Source organism: Apostichopus japonicus, chromosome 14, assembly GCF_037975245.1.
Source record: "Apostichopus japonicus isolate 1M-3 chromosome 14, ASM3797524v1, whole genome shotgun sequence".
Lineage (NCBI taxonomy): Eukaryota > Metazoa > Echinodermata > Holothuroidea > Aspidochirotida > Stichopodidae > Apostichopus > Apostichopus japonicus.
The window spans coordinates 13,056,330-13,075,205 of NC_092574.1; the positions used below are offsets into that span (position 1 = coordinate 13,056,330).

Here is an 18,876-nt window from a genome sequence, read left to right on the forward strand (position 1 = left end):
CACTACATAACCACTTGTCAATATTGGAGTTAAGTACTGTGGCTTGGGTAGGGGTGTGTTGTTTAGGGGAGGGGTGTGGTGTTTTTAGGGGTTTTGGGGAGGGAATGTGGTGCTTAGCGGATTTGGGGAAGGGTTTGGAGTTTCCCAGCTTTGGGATGGGTGTGGTGTTCACCAGCTTTGGGAAGAGTTAGGGTATTTTGGAGGGATGAGGTGGTTTTGCCACATATGGGGACTTTAATTAAAAGCGGACTTTCAGTACACAGGACGTGTTTGGATACATTACGTTCTATGGATACTCTGACCAAATATTTTGAGTAGGGCTGTTTTCTTTTTCTTTTGCACATGCATAGTAGAACATTAGTCAACAGTGGAAATAGAGTTGCCTGGTCTTTTATTGATTTTATAACTGTAACAATAAGGCACTTTAAGCAACAGAAAAAAGAAAACAAAAACATTTGGTGTGACACTCTCCATGAAAGAACATGTTTTAATGTCCTGTGAAAATATGGGCATGAAATATAAATTACTTCGATCACTTCAAAGTGAAATACTTTGTTCAAATGGAAGGAATAGCTTAACAAAATTTGAATACTTCTTGAAATGAAACACACTTCATACTGTGAAGACTTCATACAATAATATTGTCTGAAAAAAAATCACACACAATGTCAAGTGCATTATGACTGGAAGGGGTATTTCAAGGTGGCATAGTGAAGGCATGACATAGCAACAACAGTTCAGGTGGCAGGATGGATAGTTTTGTAACTTTGAAATGGTGAGATATACCTGTGACATATAGCATAAGATTAAAATTAAAAGACAAATATATAAAAGTAAAAGGTAAGAGTAGAAAGTAAATAAATAAGTCCAAACTTGACATATAACTTTAACAACCTGGTCTTCTTCAGAAATAGGAGCACCAATAGCAGCCCAACGATCCATAATTCCTTTCATATAAATCAAATTATTTCCAACTGACTTGCCCTCTGCCATTTCAGTTCTGAGGTACTTTTTCTTGAGCTGAAGTTTGTTGGTTAGAGAATCCTTTTCGAACAGAGTACGCAAGGCATCCTAAGCATTACTTGGTTTGTCACTTGTTGTAATTAATTCCAGCTGACTAGATGCTATTGCAAGCACAATGGTGAAAAATGCCAGTTGTGTCTTTTTCAAGTTTGCACTCTTCTACTTCTCACATACAGTAACCCCCAACTTTCCTGAGCCATCCTCATAGCCCACAGGCCTTTTGCAAGAAACAAATGTCTCATCTGGAAATTCCATGTCAGCCAGTTCGAGCCATCCATTTTGTTAATTTTCCACGTCATATCTTCTGTTGTTCCAGCCATATTGGTCAGTTGTCACGACTAAATTAACCACTTTAAGTACCGACATTTCCCAAGAAATGGTTCCAAAATCAGCACATAAATTCCAAACAACAATCTATTCTACACAGTTAACTTCCAGTGTATGTGTCTGGGCCAATAACCTGTTCGAGTTAGCTAGAGAATAGGCATGAGACTGCTGAGTATATTACAGCCTGTTGCTGCACACAACTTGTTCTTTCTATAAGAGTATAACAGAACCTGAGGAAAAATGTAAATTACATATATATAGAAAACAAAATTGCTTAAAGGTAGCACACTAATAATACAACCTGATTAAACAAACAATAGTTTGGAGCAGAGTTGTAACAACAGGCACTTAACTGATCCACAGGCTGCATTCCTTCTTACTACGGGTACATATAACAGAGCTAGGAACTTAAAGATATATAGTATTAAATAGAATGTGAGACTACATTTATTAACAGATCTCTATAAATAAAATCTTATATGAAGACTTCAGATATGAGGATAATAAACATGAGGATGTAATAAACTCTGGAAGCTATCTGGGCTAATACTTAATACCAGTGGAACTGCATTTTGCAATGTTAGTCATTATACATAACAAAACAAATTTAATAGTGAATGAAACTTTTCTTCTTTTTGGGAATCACTTTTTTGGTCATATATACATGGGAAAGCACCTTAGAGAAATCTGTGTGTGACACACACACACACACATAGGGAAGGCTGTACGTGAATGACTAACTAAGTACTTCTACTACTGTACCTATCATAGAAAACAACTTAACAATAAAAAGATCGTAAACTCTCGTTAACAGCAAAACATGTTGTCACAAAATGATCCCTGATATTGTTTTAAGTCACCTGGAATTATAAGTAGCTATGTACAACTACATGGCTCTATGAGGTGCAATTATTCTCAAGTACCAGCAGTAGGTCTAACTGTAATAGCAATAAGTATAAAGTGTATGCAGTATAAAGCAAGCTAGTTTTATTTCTGTGTTACGTATCTTGCTCTACCTAACTACATATTAAGCATAGGGAATTGGGCCTAGACTTCAGTCATGGATCTAATACCGGTCTTGAACACTTGTAACAAAGTGACATTGAAATGGATCCCGATCCCAGGATGGAGGAAATTTTCACCCAGTCCAGCTTTAATAAAACTCATAATAAGCCATGATCTTAACTTATACATAGTTCAAAGGCAGTCTACTAGTACTACTAATAATTTTTGTATAATAATAATAAATTGTATCTGATGCAGTCCAAATCTTTTCAAGAACAGGCCCCTTAGAATTATTACACAAGGACAAGAAGGCGTAGGCTAAGAACTGAAGGTTATAAGCCTTAGTCCATTATTAAAATTGGACTAAACTATGCAGGTATTCTAGTATTACTAAAACTAGGCTAGGGCCTACCTGTAGTAAAAACTTGTCGTAGTAGGCCTATATTACTTTAGTAAATACAAAAGTACTACAGTAGGCCTATTGGCTAGCCTAGGCTTGTACTAGTAATATTACTGTCCGCTATGCCCTCGAATTTTTAAATTTTAACTATTTAGTAGCCATAAGTAGTACCGTGACTTATCAACTCCCTGATTTTTCCATATTAACGCAAAAAATGAAGGGAATCTATGCCGAATAGAAAGATTACGAAAAATACGAGACGTTGCAAATCTAGCACTAGCTACATCATAGTCGACATATAGCGCTAGGCTGCACGTTATAGGATACGGTGCTTTCGTGTATAAGTGTATTATGTACGTTAGGATACATGTATTAGGGGCAACCAAAACCACATAGGAGCACCATTTTCGTTGACCAAAAAATCACACTTTTCGGGGGAGTTACAACTTTTCTGAAAAATATGAGTAAGATTCAAGCTTATATATTACAAAAATGCTATTTTTACGGTTAAAAGTTGTCTAAGACGCGAAAGTCACATAACGATAGACGTCGACTCGATTTGACTTACCTTTATGTTTTTGCGTTGGTCGTCGATAAGAAAATGCACTGTTCTATTGGTAAAATCTTCGTTTCTTTCCGGAAATGATCGTATTTGAGTCTCTAAAGTATCCTTTATCGAGCTACGATACTCGTAAACCCGAATGACATTGGGATGTTTGCGAATTTTACCGATTACATCCATACATGGAAGTAGCGAACCGAAGTCCGTAGAACCGGATTTGCGCGAAACAATTACTTCCGTGTCAAGTAGCTGTGCTCGAAAATTTGCTAGTAACGGTCATATATTGAGGTCAGACTTCCAACTGCATGGTGAGTAAAAGCAGCAAGGATTACCCTATCCTCAAGTAAAACAGCAAATCACAGACATTGTAGTACCATCATCCCTAAAACCACAAAGCCCTTATCAGCCCCGAAAAAAAAAACAGTCAGTCTGTATGTCCAGAATCAAAACTTCACTTCCAAAAGGTATACTCTAGTAGTGGAGAGGGTACAGTATACCCACATTGTATGATGATGTACCTTCACAGAGGCCTGATATACATCTGACGACTTAGGTCAGGATGGGACTCTTTTCACATCAAACCCGGCTTGTCACAGCGTGTGTCTGGCCAGTTAGACAGGATTTTTTCATCAAGGGTGGGAGGAGGGCAATTTACAACCAACAAGAAGCCCTGAGGATGAGAACTAAGCTTGGGTTACATATTTGTCATGAACTGAATTGACCCATACACCCCCTTAATACTACATCTACTATTATAGCTAGTTATAGCTCTACTATGCTATTACCATATGGTGTGCCTGTAAGGGAATCTATTGGAGAAAATAGAAATATAAAAAAAATAAAAAAATAAAAGTTTTTTGTTGTTGTAATATTGCACAAGAATCCAGGCCACCAAATGTAAATATGGGTTGTAAACAAGTTAAACTTGAAAGATACTGGTAGAAAACAAACCCAGATAAATTGATTAAACGCTACGACACAACAGCGTCTGCAATTATGTCGGTATTGATCGGTTTAATGTGTCTATTAAACCAGTGTATTAAAAACCTTTGCCAGGTGGAAAACCATACGGCACTAAATAGTTATTCGTTTCAAAATGGATTTGAAAGTCTTGTGTGAACTGAAAATGATCAGCTGGCCTTCAACAACCGATTTTTCACCTGACACCTTTGCACATGATAAATATACCTCTCCTTCCACATTTGTAGGCCATTTGAATAATGTTTATTCAAAAGAAATGTATACCAACAAAATTCCACAACCATTAATAAATAAATAAATGTTAGTCAAATAAAAATTACTTAGCTTCTTCAATTACCTGCCCAGTGGTAAAATATGGTCACTTATATACAGTAAAAAATGCTTTTGCAAGTATTTCTTTAAACTTAACTTTACTCACAGCCAAAAAAGTGTTTTTAACATATGCTTGTTACATGTTGACATCTATTGGGTTACAGCAGAAGTTTGCTTGATATGGAAAGCCGGAACATCCTGAAACCAGCAGGGATGACTTGTAAATTTCCGAAATCACAAAATACCTGAGACTTGAAACAATTATTGCCAATAGCAAAAGATACACTCAGGTGTATAACAATAAGTATGAAACACTTTTTTCCTACTGCTTTGCTACAGCGCAGAGCTTGAAACAGATAAAGGTCAAACACTTTTATGTCCCTGTAGCGGGGGCCTGTGTTTACTATGTACAATGCAATGCAACCAAATCTCTTTATGAAGGGAAAAAAAAGGAAGAACGTATTCAGTAATAGCCTGCGTTTGAACTCACAACGTGAACCTCGTTGATTTTAAGGTCAACCGGGTATTGAATTATGCAATTTGTTTTTGTCTTACAATATTGACATACTAACATACAAGTGTGCACATATGCACATGTAATTTCTATATTGCTTTACAGCACCTCTAACTAGACATCACATTCAAAGTACTTAGTACTATAATGGACCTCTTTTCATTTTTCAAAGATTTAAGTTGAACCCACATAAATGCCACTTCTCAGAAGTGTAAAAGGAAACAACTTGTGAGCTAGCAAAGAATCCCATTTAGAGTGAATGAAAAACATTTCCTGAATTGATTAGCTATTACACAGCTACCCTAAGATATAACAAATGAAGCATAACTGACAACTTTAACAAACTTAAACACCCACATAGCCTCCCTTTAACACCTCTTCTCTTTAAAACAGATTATAGTGGAAGAGTGTACAGTTAACATGGGAAGACAGATGATTCATGTGTATATTGAATCATTCATATACCTAACATACCTCATATCACTACAATAAAATTATCATGTTTTGTCTCAAAGCATTGACACAGATTCCTTCACTTTCACCTCCACATACAAAGAAGGATAAAATACAATCAACAAGAAAGAGAAGACAGGAAGGGATATATGGGATGGGGGAGGAGGGGGGTTGGGGGTGGGTAGGAAGGTAGGTACAAAATGGTAGTATCAAGCATCACGTAGAGGATCTCCTTAGTTTGGGAATACTATTTAAGCAAGAGAAAATAACTCCAGAAAATTATTCCAGAACTTTCATAATACTGTACTTACTGATGACAACAAAGGGCCTCTTGTAGAGACGGAAAATACAGTGCTTTTGAATATTCAGTAGGGTGAACGGATGGTACACCCTGTTCTGAAACTCTCCTTCTGGATGCTCCATGTAACCTTCTTGCCTTGCCAACAGGGCAGCAACCTTTACCCCAATACAAAAGTATGGTACTTAAGAGGATATTTGCAGATGCTAAATTGGCTTGTATGAAGGATTGAGCTGTTGACAAACCCACTTTAAAGATAGAGCCGAATAAATACGAGTCCAGTGGTTCCTTACTGCCGACTTTGCTCTTAGAATCGAGAATCAATATTGGACTGCTGTAAAACCAATGACTGAGCCGTCTTTAATATCTTTGTCAACATAACGGGGCCCGGCGGCGAGAGTTCCATCTCCTCCGTGCACCTCTTGACAGTGCTGAATTCCAACTGCACCGTGAACAAACTCCCCATCCAACTGGCTCAATGCTTTACATATATAGCCTCCAAAAAAAGAAGTTTTCCGATTAATCACAAGTTTAATCAGAATATAAAACAGAGACTACGAGAGCGAGAGAGTGAGTGAGTGAGTGAGACGAAGCAAAGAATACGTTGAAAAGAAGGTCGGAGGGGGAGAGTCTTACTAGATGAATAAAATCATCCTCCTACTTTGGTACCTGGTCTTCTTACATAAACTAAACCACATCCTACCGAAGTCTGTCCTAAACTGTTCTGTCTCACACTGTACAAAGGCCTATTTGGGCCGGTAGAAGATGGTTAAAAATCAAAGAGGGGTAAAAATCAAAGCTTTTTTATAATCAACCACTGAAGCAGAGTGAAACTTCCATTCCCAAATGGAACAAAATCACGAAATAGAAAGTCCTTAAAAGCACCCAAATTGCCTCCATGGTAATTTTCTGGAATGCTTGAGCTCTAGAAATTGAATGATAGCAACAGAATGAGAGCATGCATTGAGGTCATACACTTAGATAACATTAGTGGAGATTATAATATATAAGTTAACTATTGGGGCTGTTTCCCCTACTAAAGACCAATTTGTCTTGGGATTGAACAAACAGATATTCAATTAAATTTTGCAATCAGGGATCTAGGGATAGCACTATCAGAGATGTAAACAACTGATCATTTGAGGGGCATCTGTATATTTGGAGGGATTTGTGATTGCTAATAATGCTAAACCTGTCCATATGTAGATAAAAATGTTATACCATCAAGTTCTTCAGAAGTTAGTACCAAAGTCTTTGTTATAAAGGGGTGGTCCAGAAGTAAAACAAGACCAAAGTCAGTGAGGGTAGATAGTAGGGGTCTTGTGATTCATTCATCAATTTACCCAAACAGTGCCCAGTCCATGCAAACACAAGCAAGTTCAACGAATGCTTTTGTCTGACAACATACCAAACGTACTGATGAAAACACATCCTTTCGTGGAACTTGATACGAAATATCAACTTCAAACAAATGCATGTAGACAAGGTCATTTGATAACAAAAGGGCAAGCAGACATGGTGATTGAAAGGGTGGAACTGCACAACAGGAAGATATATAACGGCTGAAATGATTCAGAAACCTATGAATAGTTTTTCCTCTCAATGTGGATGCCATATATATCCCTACATATAGATAGATATCTATATCGATCTGCAGCTTAAAGAGTGACGACGATCAGGATGACAGGAGTGACGCCTGAGGCCCGTGATCAACCGAGGGTATTGGTCCGCAAGGATGGCCCTGAGAGGGGATCATCCTCCAGCCGACACACCTTCCTCTCAATCAAATATCAAAGCATCAGAATGGGAAAGCCTACAGAGATTCATCGGGAGTGAAGTGTCCAAATCGACCAGAGAATGGTTGAAAAGAGAGACTGAATATGACAATTCTTCCGCTTTTATGCACACTGTTATTGTAGTGAGATGGCATTGGGCAGGTAAGGTGAGAGTCCTGGATACTGGAACAATGTCAACGTTGAGGGGGAGAACACTAAACCCTGTTTGAATCCGTCACGGAAATAGGCAGCCACAATATGACTCCCTGGGTGCCTTTGTACCGACGGTAACAAGGTGGATTAGTCACAGTAGTGAGCTAAACCTTTCCCAACGTGATTTGATGAAAGGAGAGAGAGTCCTTGAATCTTTGTACCAGTGCTAAAACTGAAGATGCCTCCATGCACATATGTATATGTATATAAATCTGCAAAAGGAAATAAATTATCTAACACCACATAGTCAAATGCTGTACAAAGGGCATGTATACAGTACAACTATACATTTTGCATACAGATATTAAGAATGCAAGTTTTCCCAGTCAAAACCTCCAAACTGATTAGCAAAATGGAAAACCAAATACTCGAGGTAAGCAATGCTGAACTATGAAATCTCTGTTTCTCTTCCACTGTCTATTGAGAAACATAAACAATGTTGTCTAACCTTCTAGGAGGAACCAAAATGTCTGATTAGATATTAACACCTATGATGTCTCTCTTCCCCCTGTCACCTCTCCTCCCCTACAGCACCTGCTCCCTTTTCTTGCCCCTCCCCTCTCTTCCCCCCATTCAGTTTATTGCAGGCAAAATTTACTATATGGCAAGATACAATTTATCACAAATACTAGCCACAAATTGAGCTGCAGGTGACGTATGTCCATAGCTCAGATAATCAATAGAGCCTGGGACTTGCAATCATACAGACACTTTATATATATATTTCAAATTGATTTCTGGCTATTTTACGTTTCTGTTCCCTATTCAACAAAAGTTTGACTATTTTTAAGACATTACCAGGGCATTCTGAACATTGTTAAAGGAATTATCTGTTCAAACATCTGTTTACCTAGGATACCACCTTCTGTTGCCCAAATTGCCATTCATGTTACTTCTGCTATTGCGATTTATGACCCCATTCTATCGTACAACTTTGATGGGCAAAATTCCCCCAAACTTACATCTCTAGTGAATGCACTTTTCATCTTACCACCGGAGACCCTGACAATGTTGTAACATACAGTAGATTATTCACTTTACCATGACCATTGTGTGTAACATCACTATGACTGTCAAACAATGAAGCCATTATTATTCAGCTATTAATGATTATGAGAAGATTAAGTGCACTGTTTAATATATTGCATCCTATCCAGGGGTATTTTCCCTTACCAATTGGCAAGTGTGCAAACAATTTCCTGTTTGCTGTACAAAAAGAAAGTGTTTACGGCATAATGGCTTCATTCATTAGAAGTTCATTTTCTATAGACTGGCTGAGGAGTTGCACACACATCTTCAATTCAATTTTCGTTTCAGCGATGACTGTTGAGTAATTTATTAAACTGCTAGTAGCAGTATCATTATTGATACACTTGATACAGAACATAGTCATTGTCATGAGATTACACTTTAACTCAATATGATACGAAAGGAACATAAATTGCAAAATCAACAACATTAAATACACAACTGGGAAGTGAGGTCATTTATACACACAAACTTAGAAAGAGTAGAGAATACTATAGACTATAATGGAAATCAAACCCAGGGACATATCATCATCATGCACATTATAAGTCAGCTATCCAGCCCTTGCTTGTTTGGTGATATGTACATATTTAACCCAGTTTATTGCTGGTGGATCCCAGCCAGAAGTCACAGTATCATGCAAACTGTGAAACAAGGATTCACTGCTAGCCCTGCACAAGCAACAAAGGGGTAGAGAAAGGCTTTTAAAAACCTCAATCTGTTTTTTAATCTTCATTAAGAAAATAACAAGTGAGAAATTAAGAATGATTGCTAAACTTTCTTCTAGCAAGGCTACAACTTGCTCATGAGATAACAAAGATACATAATCACTCTCACTTTTTCTCACATCAACTCCCTCACCCCTACTTCTCCCCACCTCTACTTTCTCCCCCCTCCCTCCTCCCTCAACACACACACTGTCTATTTCCCAATAAATCAGCACTTTCAAACAATGCAACTTCCTTAATGTGCAATTCCAATATATGGGCCCATTTATGCCCATATCCAAAAGACATTTCTTCCCCCTTTTTATTCCTCACAGAACATTTCTTCACCTTCTCCACAAAACAGAGCTGATCCAGTTTTTTGTAAATCATGAACATCTTCAGCTGAAACAAAGTTTCTCATTATTGCATAGTTGCTTTAGGTCAAATACATCACATTTCAATTATCTTGGGAGTATTTTTAGATCGTTGCAATAGACTTGGGAGCCAGTGGCTTTCTTTCGTAAGGCTTCGATGTTAGCTAACAGTTTACTGGACACTGAAAGTGGAGGAAGTTTTGGTGGTTTTCTCTGTAATACAAGTTCTAATAAATTTTCATGAGCATTAATAAACTAGGCATATTTACTGAGAACCTGTTTCTCAACTACAGTATTACATTTGGTCATTGGTCAAACTTTGAAATTTCCTTTTACAGAAATCATTATCCCAGCATAATTTACAGATGCAAAACTGTTGAATTTAACACAGCAAAGGATAATCTATATTCTGTCAACTTCTGTACATACAACATGGTTTAGAATGCATGCATTCAGGAGGCAGGATTAAAAAGGGGCAAGTCAGAAATGACATCCAACTATTCTAACTTTAGATCGCACACCGTTTGCAATGTTGATCTCGTTGTATGAACTCTATTAAATATTATGTAATTCAAACTGTGACGACTTATGCAACCTAATACTGACTTTATTTAGCACATATTTCAAAAACTATTCACTAGATGGGAGATTTCTATAGGGGTATAGATGGCAAAAAGTTTTACCTTCTTGAGAGTATTCTACGGGCCCCAAAACAAATCTGCCCTTTAAAACAGACATTCTCAGAAAGATTTCATTTGGAGATCAGCCTAGGGTGGTAGAACGAGTTTTCGCTTTTCTTCTTTCTTTCGTTTTCTGTCGAGAAGATCGTAGTATTAACCACTCAGGTGGATTAGATACTAGCCCACAATAAACAGTAGTGGCCTGTGGGCTCGACGTACCGTTACTTGCAAAAACATCTGAATAGGTGCTGGCATTGACAAAAGTGACTCAAGTCACTACATTGTTACAAGTGAATACAGACTCCGGGCCTAAAGGGAAATATCTTTCGTTTTGTTATTCTGTTTTGCTTGCACTTAACGGCACTCTCTCGAAGCATGTAATGACCATCGTAACAACTTTACCACAGACACACTGGCGGTCAGAGGTGTTTCTTAAAGTTAAGGATTGTACATGAAGCTCAAAATAGCAGCAAAAAAAAACAAAAACAGATTCTTTCAATCACTGAAGACTTTTACAGAAAGGACACGGAATATCTTCCCAAGTTTTGAAAACTGATGCAACTGTGAACGGATGGACATTTCAGACATACTCGAGCAGGAGTCAACTCCACAAACCAATTTAACAAACTGATAGTATGATAACACTTCAAGAAAAGAAGCAAAAACACTGTTGTCACTGGAGTAATCAATCAGCACATTGTAGCTAACAGCTGCAAAAAGTTGGCAATATATATATACGTATACATAGAAGGAAAAGATTGCTCAGTCTCTCCTCTGGAATTTAAAAAAAAATATCAACTTATTTTCTTAAATAAATCCTCTAAAATGAAAGACAAAGAGGCATGCTAGAGAGAGACGAGAGAACCTCAAACCTTCCCACTTCAAAATTTAATTCAAAATAGGAGTTTTGTCTTTATTTTGTTTTGCTTTGCCTGGAGAAAGAAGCAATTACTTTACCCGATCTCAAACAATGTTGAACTTCCCAAAACGTCCTGGATAGACTGCAGGGCTCTTTATTATCCTTAGCTTATATATAAAGTTCTGATGTGGAGTCTTATCTTCAGAGTTCCCTTTCTGTCAAGAAGTAAACTTCTGTAAATGGGTCTTTCTTTTTGGATTATGGAATTTGTGTTGTGAGTGTGGGGGATGAAGGGAAGGACAGGAGGAGGAGGGGGGTGGGGGTAAGAGTAAAGAGAAAGAGAACCGACCATGTTGTCCTAGAATAAATACCAATCAACTGGAATTTGATTTCACTCTCTCAACAATGGCAAACACTTCCTACTACAGCTAGAATGATTCTAGGGTTGATGGCTTAGATCATCAAAAATTTTAGCTCAGATGATGGGTTCATGTCTCATACAAGCCATGATACTAAAGAATATTTTGCTTTCCTACGGGAGAAACAAAACACTGTTAATCAAGATGTGTTTCTCCCAGAAGAGGTTTTAATCAACTCTAACAGCACAAGAGGTAAAGTCAATGACATTACCAATCCACCCAGGATTTTTTTTTTTTTTTGGGGGGGGGGAGAGGGCTGTCAAGCAACTTAACTGTACAAACCTTTAACAATTTTGATATCAGACTTTATTCTTTGGGTGGTCAGACTTCAGAGTCGGCTCTGGTTTTTCTACTACAAAAGGCTTCAATCACTGCAGGCCGCAAAAAAGCTTTTTCTGCCGATGAATGGTCTTGTTTGAATATTGCTTCATCCCTTCTCTATTGTATGGTATCTGCCCTCTTTCCTGATTTAGCCCGGATGAAAAGGGTATTATTTGAAATCATCTTCCTCTAAAGTATCACACGCCTGCATTAGAGTCAATCAACTTGGAGAACTACTGTACCATTAATCTCCTTTAAAAACCTGACAGGATATTTTGGCTAAGAATACAGATTTTGTGTACAAAGAACTGATCATTTACAACTCTTATGGGATACTCTCACATGACAGAACCACAGTCCAAGGGCAATGACCTCAACTGTATTCAACTGCTTCCTCAATGTATACCCTTCTGTACATCAGTGGAGTAAGGAAAGCCAAAGTGGCCAAAATAAGACAATGACAAATGACCAGTAAAATGACACACAGAATGATGCACTGGATATAAATGTTACATGTCACACATCTATATACTCCTGTTGTAAGCAGTGATGGTGAAATAAACCCAATGATCACGATCATGATTAATGTCAAATGACATCACTATGTAACTAGTAATAAAAGCTGGGTGATGTTCTATTCACAGTTAAGTAAATTGTCAGGATTTCAAACGATGAGGCAGAACATAAGAACGTCCGCTAAAACTGTTTCTCAATGATTGGAAGAAGTCCTGTGATGGTACTTGTGCATTGTCGAAATAGTTCATTCAAAAGAAAGAGGAAAGATGAATGGGTAATAGATGTGCAATGCTGGCAAATTTATACCAATTTGGCAGATACGGAAGTGCTTTTGGTGAGAGGAGACATGTAAGTTTACGAGTGTTCTATGTTCATGTACGAAGAGATATGGAGATGTATCTTCATCATAATGAATGTATACCTGTATTAGACTTCATAACAGAAATGGAGAGTTGGCAAAATGGCTGATGGCGGTACTAAAAGTACAGAAATGTAAGCCTGTATTCGTTGGACTTTTGACTTATTGGGAAAGTGAAATAAGATGAGGCGACTATTGGAGGTAACAGAACTTGCCAAGTATACACCTGTACAGCGACACGCAACCATACTTGTAGTATTAACAGTACCAGATTACCAGTTCCCTCTAGGAAGCCAGAAGTGCTGAGGTTGTGAGAAGACAGGTAAGCAAGGGAACACAGTAAATTGCAACACTTTAACATACAAAGGCCAGCATAAAATATGAGAACACTTTTAAATTGAGAGTGACCTAAAAATAAGTGCATTGTTATTATACTATCACTACTAGCTTAGGAGTAGTTTCCATAAACCAAAATATTGCTGTAACAAAGCATTTAATTCCACAATATTTCCCCCCCCCCCCCCTTCTGCAGCTGTTTTCAACCAGAATCAGTTTTGATTTCATTTCCTTTCTTTAACTTTTACAGGTAAATAACTTTATTTCCAAATGACTAACACCGATAAGCTTTCACAGCCAAAAGTCTGTAAATAATTTTTTTTTTCACTATATAGCGAAACCACCTATAATTGGGTAACCTTTATTTTATTATTATTATATTTTTTTTTGACATTTCTTTCAGGAGACCTCTTTTGACTTTCAGGAGGCCTCTTTTGAAGTTTGCAAGTCTGTGTTCAAGTTTAGGTCAACTTGTACACAGGTTAATCTGCACAACACTCCATCACACAAACAAAAGCTTTTCTCATGTGGTGACTAAGATCTTGTTTATTTAGGAAGGGTTTCCTATCTGGAGGTAACCATACACTGTGAACTCTATACACTTTTCAATAACTTTTAATTGCTGGTTTGAATTTATATCTGCCCTACAACAATTCCTCACTGCATATAGAGGTGAAAAAGAGGGGTAGAAAACAAATCCTTCTTGCCTTACCAACCAAGAATGTTGTGGGTATTGGATGGAAGGCCTACTGAATAATTATCCCCATTACATCAAGTCAACCAGAGTTCTAGGAGACAGTTTCTATGGCAACCAGTCATCTAGAATGGTCATTTGACCCACTTGACTTATTGATGCCTGTACTTTTCATTGAGAATCAGAGAAGTTCAAGAATGAAAAGTTTGGAATTCCAGAGTGGTGCTAATTGCAGCATGGATCAAATGATCTCAAAAGGGAGGCTGGGTGGAGACATGAGTGAAATGCCAGCAGAAAAAGAGGCTCTAAAAGTCACGTCAGTGACAGAAAACAGAAGCATTCATTTTGGTCACAAAAGATGGAAGAAAGGAAAAACGCAGAGGAGAAAAGATCGGACAGTATGCTGTGGTATCCTTTAAAAGAGCTTTTTGTATCTAAGTGAATGCAACATGTATATGAAAGAAAGGTTTGATAGAACCTCCAAAATCAACTGGTTATGGGTATGAATTAGCAGTGATACCAACCTGTCTCCCATCAACTTAAATGTTATTCCCCATCTACGTAAAAAAATATGGGTATTAAATTTGTATTATAAATTTGTGGTGTAAGAACTATAGGTTCGTGTTCCAGAACCTTCAATACCCTCAAAACCCTGGACGCTGCCCGTTTTCTCTTTCTTCCTGATTTACGATACAGAAGTCGGGTAAAGAGAGGAAGAAAGTACACTAAGACAGGTTTTTTGGGTCCTTTCGGTATTCATCAAATTGTAGTCAATATATTAAAAAAAAGTGAGGCCTTAACGGACAAGGAAAATTAGAAACAATATTTGAATGGATAGGAAAAAAGAAGGGTGGAAAAAAGTCTTGAATTGTATTAATTTCATATCCTTTACACATATTTAAAATTATATCAACTTTGCATGAAAAATAACTATATGGTCTCTTATTGCTGCCATTGACTACCTCCATACAAGCTTCACTGTGACATCAAATTAGAAATATGTATATATAGACATATATGTACCATCATAAAATGTAACATTTGAGTGGAAACCATTTTTACTTGCAATTCCTGGAAGGGAAGACAGCTCAGGGACAATTTTACTCTAATCAAAAGAGTTATTTCCACCAAAAGTTTGCAGGAGTCACACCCCAGGTTTTGACTGGTGTTTAAGTATATTTCAGAAGTTGTCGCTCTCTCAAGAATTTCCAGTATGATACGCATAAATCATAAACATCTGGATAGTTGAGGGTATGAAATACTGTAATTAGTACATTCTATACAACCGCTAACTGTACCATGAATACTCAGTGATTATCAATAAAGTCTCATATGATAATCAGCAAGAACCAAAGCTCTGTTCATGACAAATTCATTCCTGACTGACTGGATACATGACCCTTTCCTCACAAAGCCAAAAGAATGGACTCCAGCTTTTTACCATCTCTAGACAAGGCGTTCAATAAAGGTCGGTTGAAGTCTGGATTCTAGAATTATCATCAGCGGATCTAATAGATTATATTGGCGGATGAATTTAGGGGTCAGGACAGGGGTCAGGATATTCTAGCAGTATGTGGTGCATGATCGTCAGGTCTAGAGATGAGTGCAATAATTCAAAATTAATTAAAGATGGGTTCAGGTGCAGTTTAATTGCAAACTGAACATGAGAATGACAAAGGCAGCACACCATAGGAGAAAAGAAATTATGATACAATTTTATTGCAAAGACAGTTTCAAACTATTTGAACCACAACACTGAATCTTATCTTTTTTTCATTTTTCATTATATGTGGGGTTACCCTCTTCATGGCACCCTCCTTCTCATTCATTTCCAAAACCACAAGTTCATGTACTAGGCAGACACCAGGTGCTCTGGGGAAATATTTTCCTAGGTCATTCTAAGGTGAGTCTAGCATTTTCATTCATAATAGTATTAGTCACAAGATTATGCAAGTAAGCTTCTTCTCTGCTCAGAGATTTTGAAGCAGACTGTCGACACTAATAAAGCCAAGTTTAACAACTATATTACAGGGTTTTAGGGGTGGGGTGGGTCGGGAGGTTGGAGGGAGGGTCTAAAGATGGCTACCAGGTATGGTGACTTGGAATAATTAATTTCAAAGAAAGCTTGCAAGATATATCCTTGGACAACCTGGACTGTCTTTGTTCCAACAATAACAATAAACAGGAAGATAACAAGAAAGAGTGTTTAGTGATGCTATTTGGACAATGTAATTGGATGAAGATTAGTCATTGAAGAGTTTTAATTATCCACTTAAAAATTTGGTGATCTCACGCCAAAATCAGGTCCGGTTTTGAAAATAGTACCAGAAGCTGGGGAGGCAGCATCCTACATTTCAAGTGCTAATGTTAACTGGGAGACAAGTAAAGAGAGGAGTAAAATAAATGTCTGCATTATCTTCCCAGTCCTCTTCAGATTGCCAGCGGCAATTTTACAACCATCAAATAACCTGTTTATTAGCCAATCAATTTATTACTTAAGTTTTCATTTACCTCTGTGTGGCCATAGCAACATCACTCCCATCATCTTGATTTACAAAGTGCAGATGTTTTCCGCTTGGCATTTTTATTCTGATGGTTACAGGATCGTATAAGACTCTCGTATTTTCGACTTTGATTCAGATCGACTACGTGGAGCCTCCTGGTTAAACACAGACCCTTCGATCAACTCCCTGGTGTATTCAAGCAACTTTGATCCCGACCGAACCTGAGACTTGTCAAAGCAGGCAGAGAGCAGCTCGTGGAAAAAACGCAATTTCAAATCAACTTGGTAACCGTGAAAGCATAGATGATTCCCAATCAAGACTTAACTCATGATTTAACATGTATTACCATATGAACTATGTATATAGTATTGTGTAACAAACAAAGCTTCATTTGATACTTAATGTGCCCAAACAGTTAAGTTTTTATTTCAATTCTATTCAATTAGTTTCACTGATGCAATATGCTCAGTCAATATATATATAAATATCTTCTGTGAACTACACTTCTCTTTAATAAATGCAGTAAAACTATTTTGTTACTTATTACTTATTTATGAAGAGTACTACATTTAGTCTATATCATTTCCTCTTTATACGCTCTCCATCAGTGCAAAGGATCTACATGTATATCTCACCTACTCACCTATTGTAAGTCTCTGCGATAGTTGTTACACAGAGGAGAACATATTAAATTCAAAGGGGAGTGCTGGTCAAATGGCCAATTATTCAAATTCTAACCTTTGTCATGCATATAACACAGTTGGATTGTGTAAACTACCTTTTCTTAAACCCAGAATTTGGAATTGGCTGGGCCATAGTTAAAATCTTCTAAAAGATAAGAGCACAAAACTGCAACATTCCGCAGTTAGATTTGCTGGGGTGAAAATGACAGACGGAACTGAACTTGTTGACTTTGTCAGATTATATGACGTTGTGAAATTTCAAAGTAACCAACTTGATACACAAATGCAGGAGATGCATAGCACTATTTTGTACTCCAGAATTTGTAAAACTTTATAATTACCAAAGCTTATGTAGTACTTGAAAGAAAATCTGCTTTGAAAATTAAAACACTAGATATATTCCCAAATAGTTCAGAAAATGCATGCCAAGGCAGGGCAAATTTTTAATGGTCGTCCCAGTGGGCCAAATTTCTGTTCGGACAACTAAAATCAGCATTGGAGGTCACGACCAGCTGTTAACATCAAATTCAGATCACATTGCAACTAAAAAAGCTTGAATAGGTAAAAATGATAAATTGATAAATCATCCCCATACAATAACTGTTGTGAGTCTTATTCAACAAACCTACACATCTCTCCTACAATGTACGTGTTGGTCATTGATATTTTGCTACATATTTTTAGACAACCAAAATTTTCCAAATTGCAAAGCCTGTTTGTCCGACAGACAACCAGAAGAAAACTTTAAAAATTTCCCGGCAAAGGTAGAACAATGAAAGACAGAATTCCAATCCAACTATGTCACACTTTCCATACTCCGTCAATAGGACGTGTTCAATTAATATGTAGATCAGTGTAATTGGATGGATACCTTATGCAGTACAATGCACTTTCTAGGTCCCATTGTATTCTATGGGGACATACTGTAATAGACCATTTATGATCCAAGTTATGAACTGTATCAGGAATTAACTCACATCTACCATTTAACAAACTTGTCTTTACTATGGGGCCATCAACTTGTGTGTATTAATTACTTCAATTGAAATTTCCACTGTTTTCTAAAATGGAGAAAGATCTATAGAATATGATATGTCATATCACAATAAAGCTACAAATTTTTTTATAGTTCAAGGCACTTTTCTTTCTTAGTAAGTTCAACGAGAATATCCCAACTGATGAACTTGTACTGAACCTGTACTGAAAGGCCTACTGGCAGTAACAACAGAATGACACACACACAAACACAATGTAATTTGCTTACTAATGTTGTGGTACATATTCAGTATATATTCCTTTTGACTAATTGGAAAATCATCTAGCTCAGAGAAATGAGCACAAGAAAAAGATGACTTGACGTGCCAGGGTGAAACTTGAGTACCCAATCCGCAGGCCGCCTAACTTAAGTAACCAATCCGCAGGCCGCCTAACTTAAGTAACCAATCCGGAGGCCGCCTAACTTAATTACCCTTAGGCCGCCTAACTTAAGTTCCCAATCCGCAGGCCGCCTAAGCCTAACTTAAGTACCCAATC

General features: G+C 37.4%; 1 protein-coding gene and 1 long non-coding RNA gene across 9 annotated transcripts in view; both read right to left on the minus strand.

Annotated features, from left to right (window-relative positions):
• The window catches only part of LOC139980298 (rho GTPase-activating protein 7-like), a 175,483-nt gene that overhangs the window by 58,293 nt on the left and 98,314 nt on the right, over positions 1 to 18,876 (minus strand). Inside the window, exon 1 of one of the 8 annotated variants that reach the window (XM_071991858.1) lies at positions 16,668 to 16,716. The exons of the other annotated variants lie outside the window; for them this stretch is intronic. Coding sequence (XP_071847959.1) covers positions 16,668 to 16,701 — 34 coding nt within the window. The 5' untranslated portion in view covers positions 16,702 to 16,716. Of the gene's footprint in view, positions 1 to 16,667; positions 16,717 to 18,876 lie in introns of those variants that run through there. 8 annotated transcript variants of the gene reach the window in all.
• On the minus strand, positions 375 to 3,625 carry LOC139980301 (uncharacterized). Its single transcript, XR_011797517.1, has 2 exons — positions 3,324 to 3,625; positions 375 to 1,580 (listed from the first exon to the last, which is right to left on the minus strand). It is a non-coding gene; the product is annotated as an uncharacterized lncRNA (long non-coding RNA).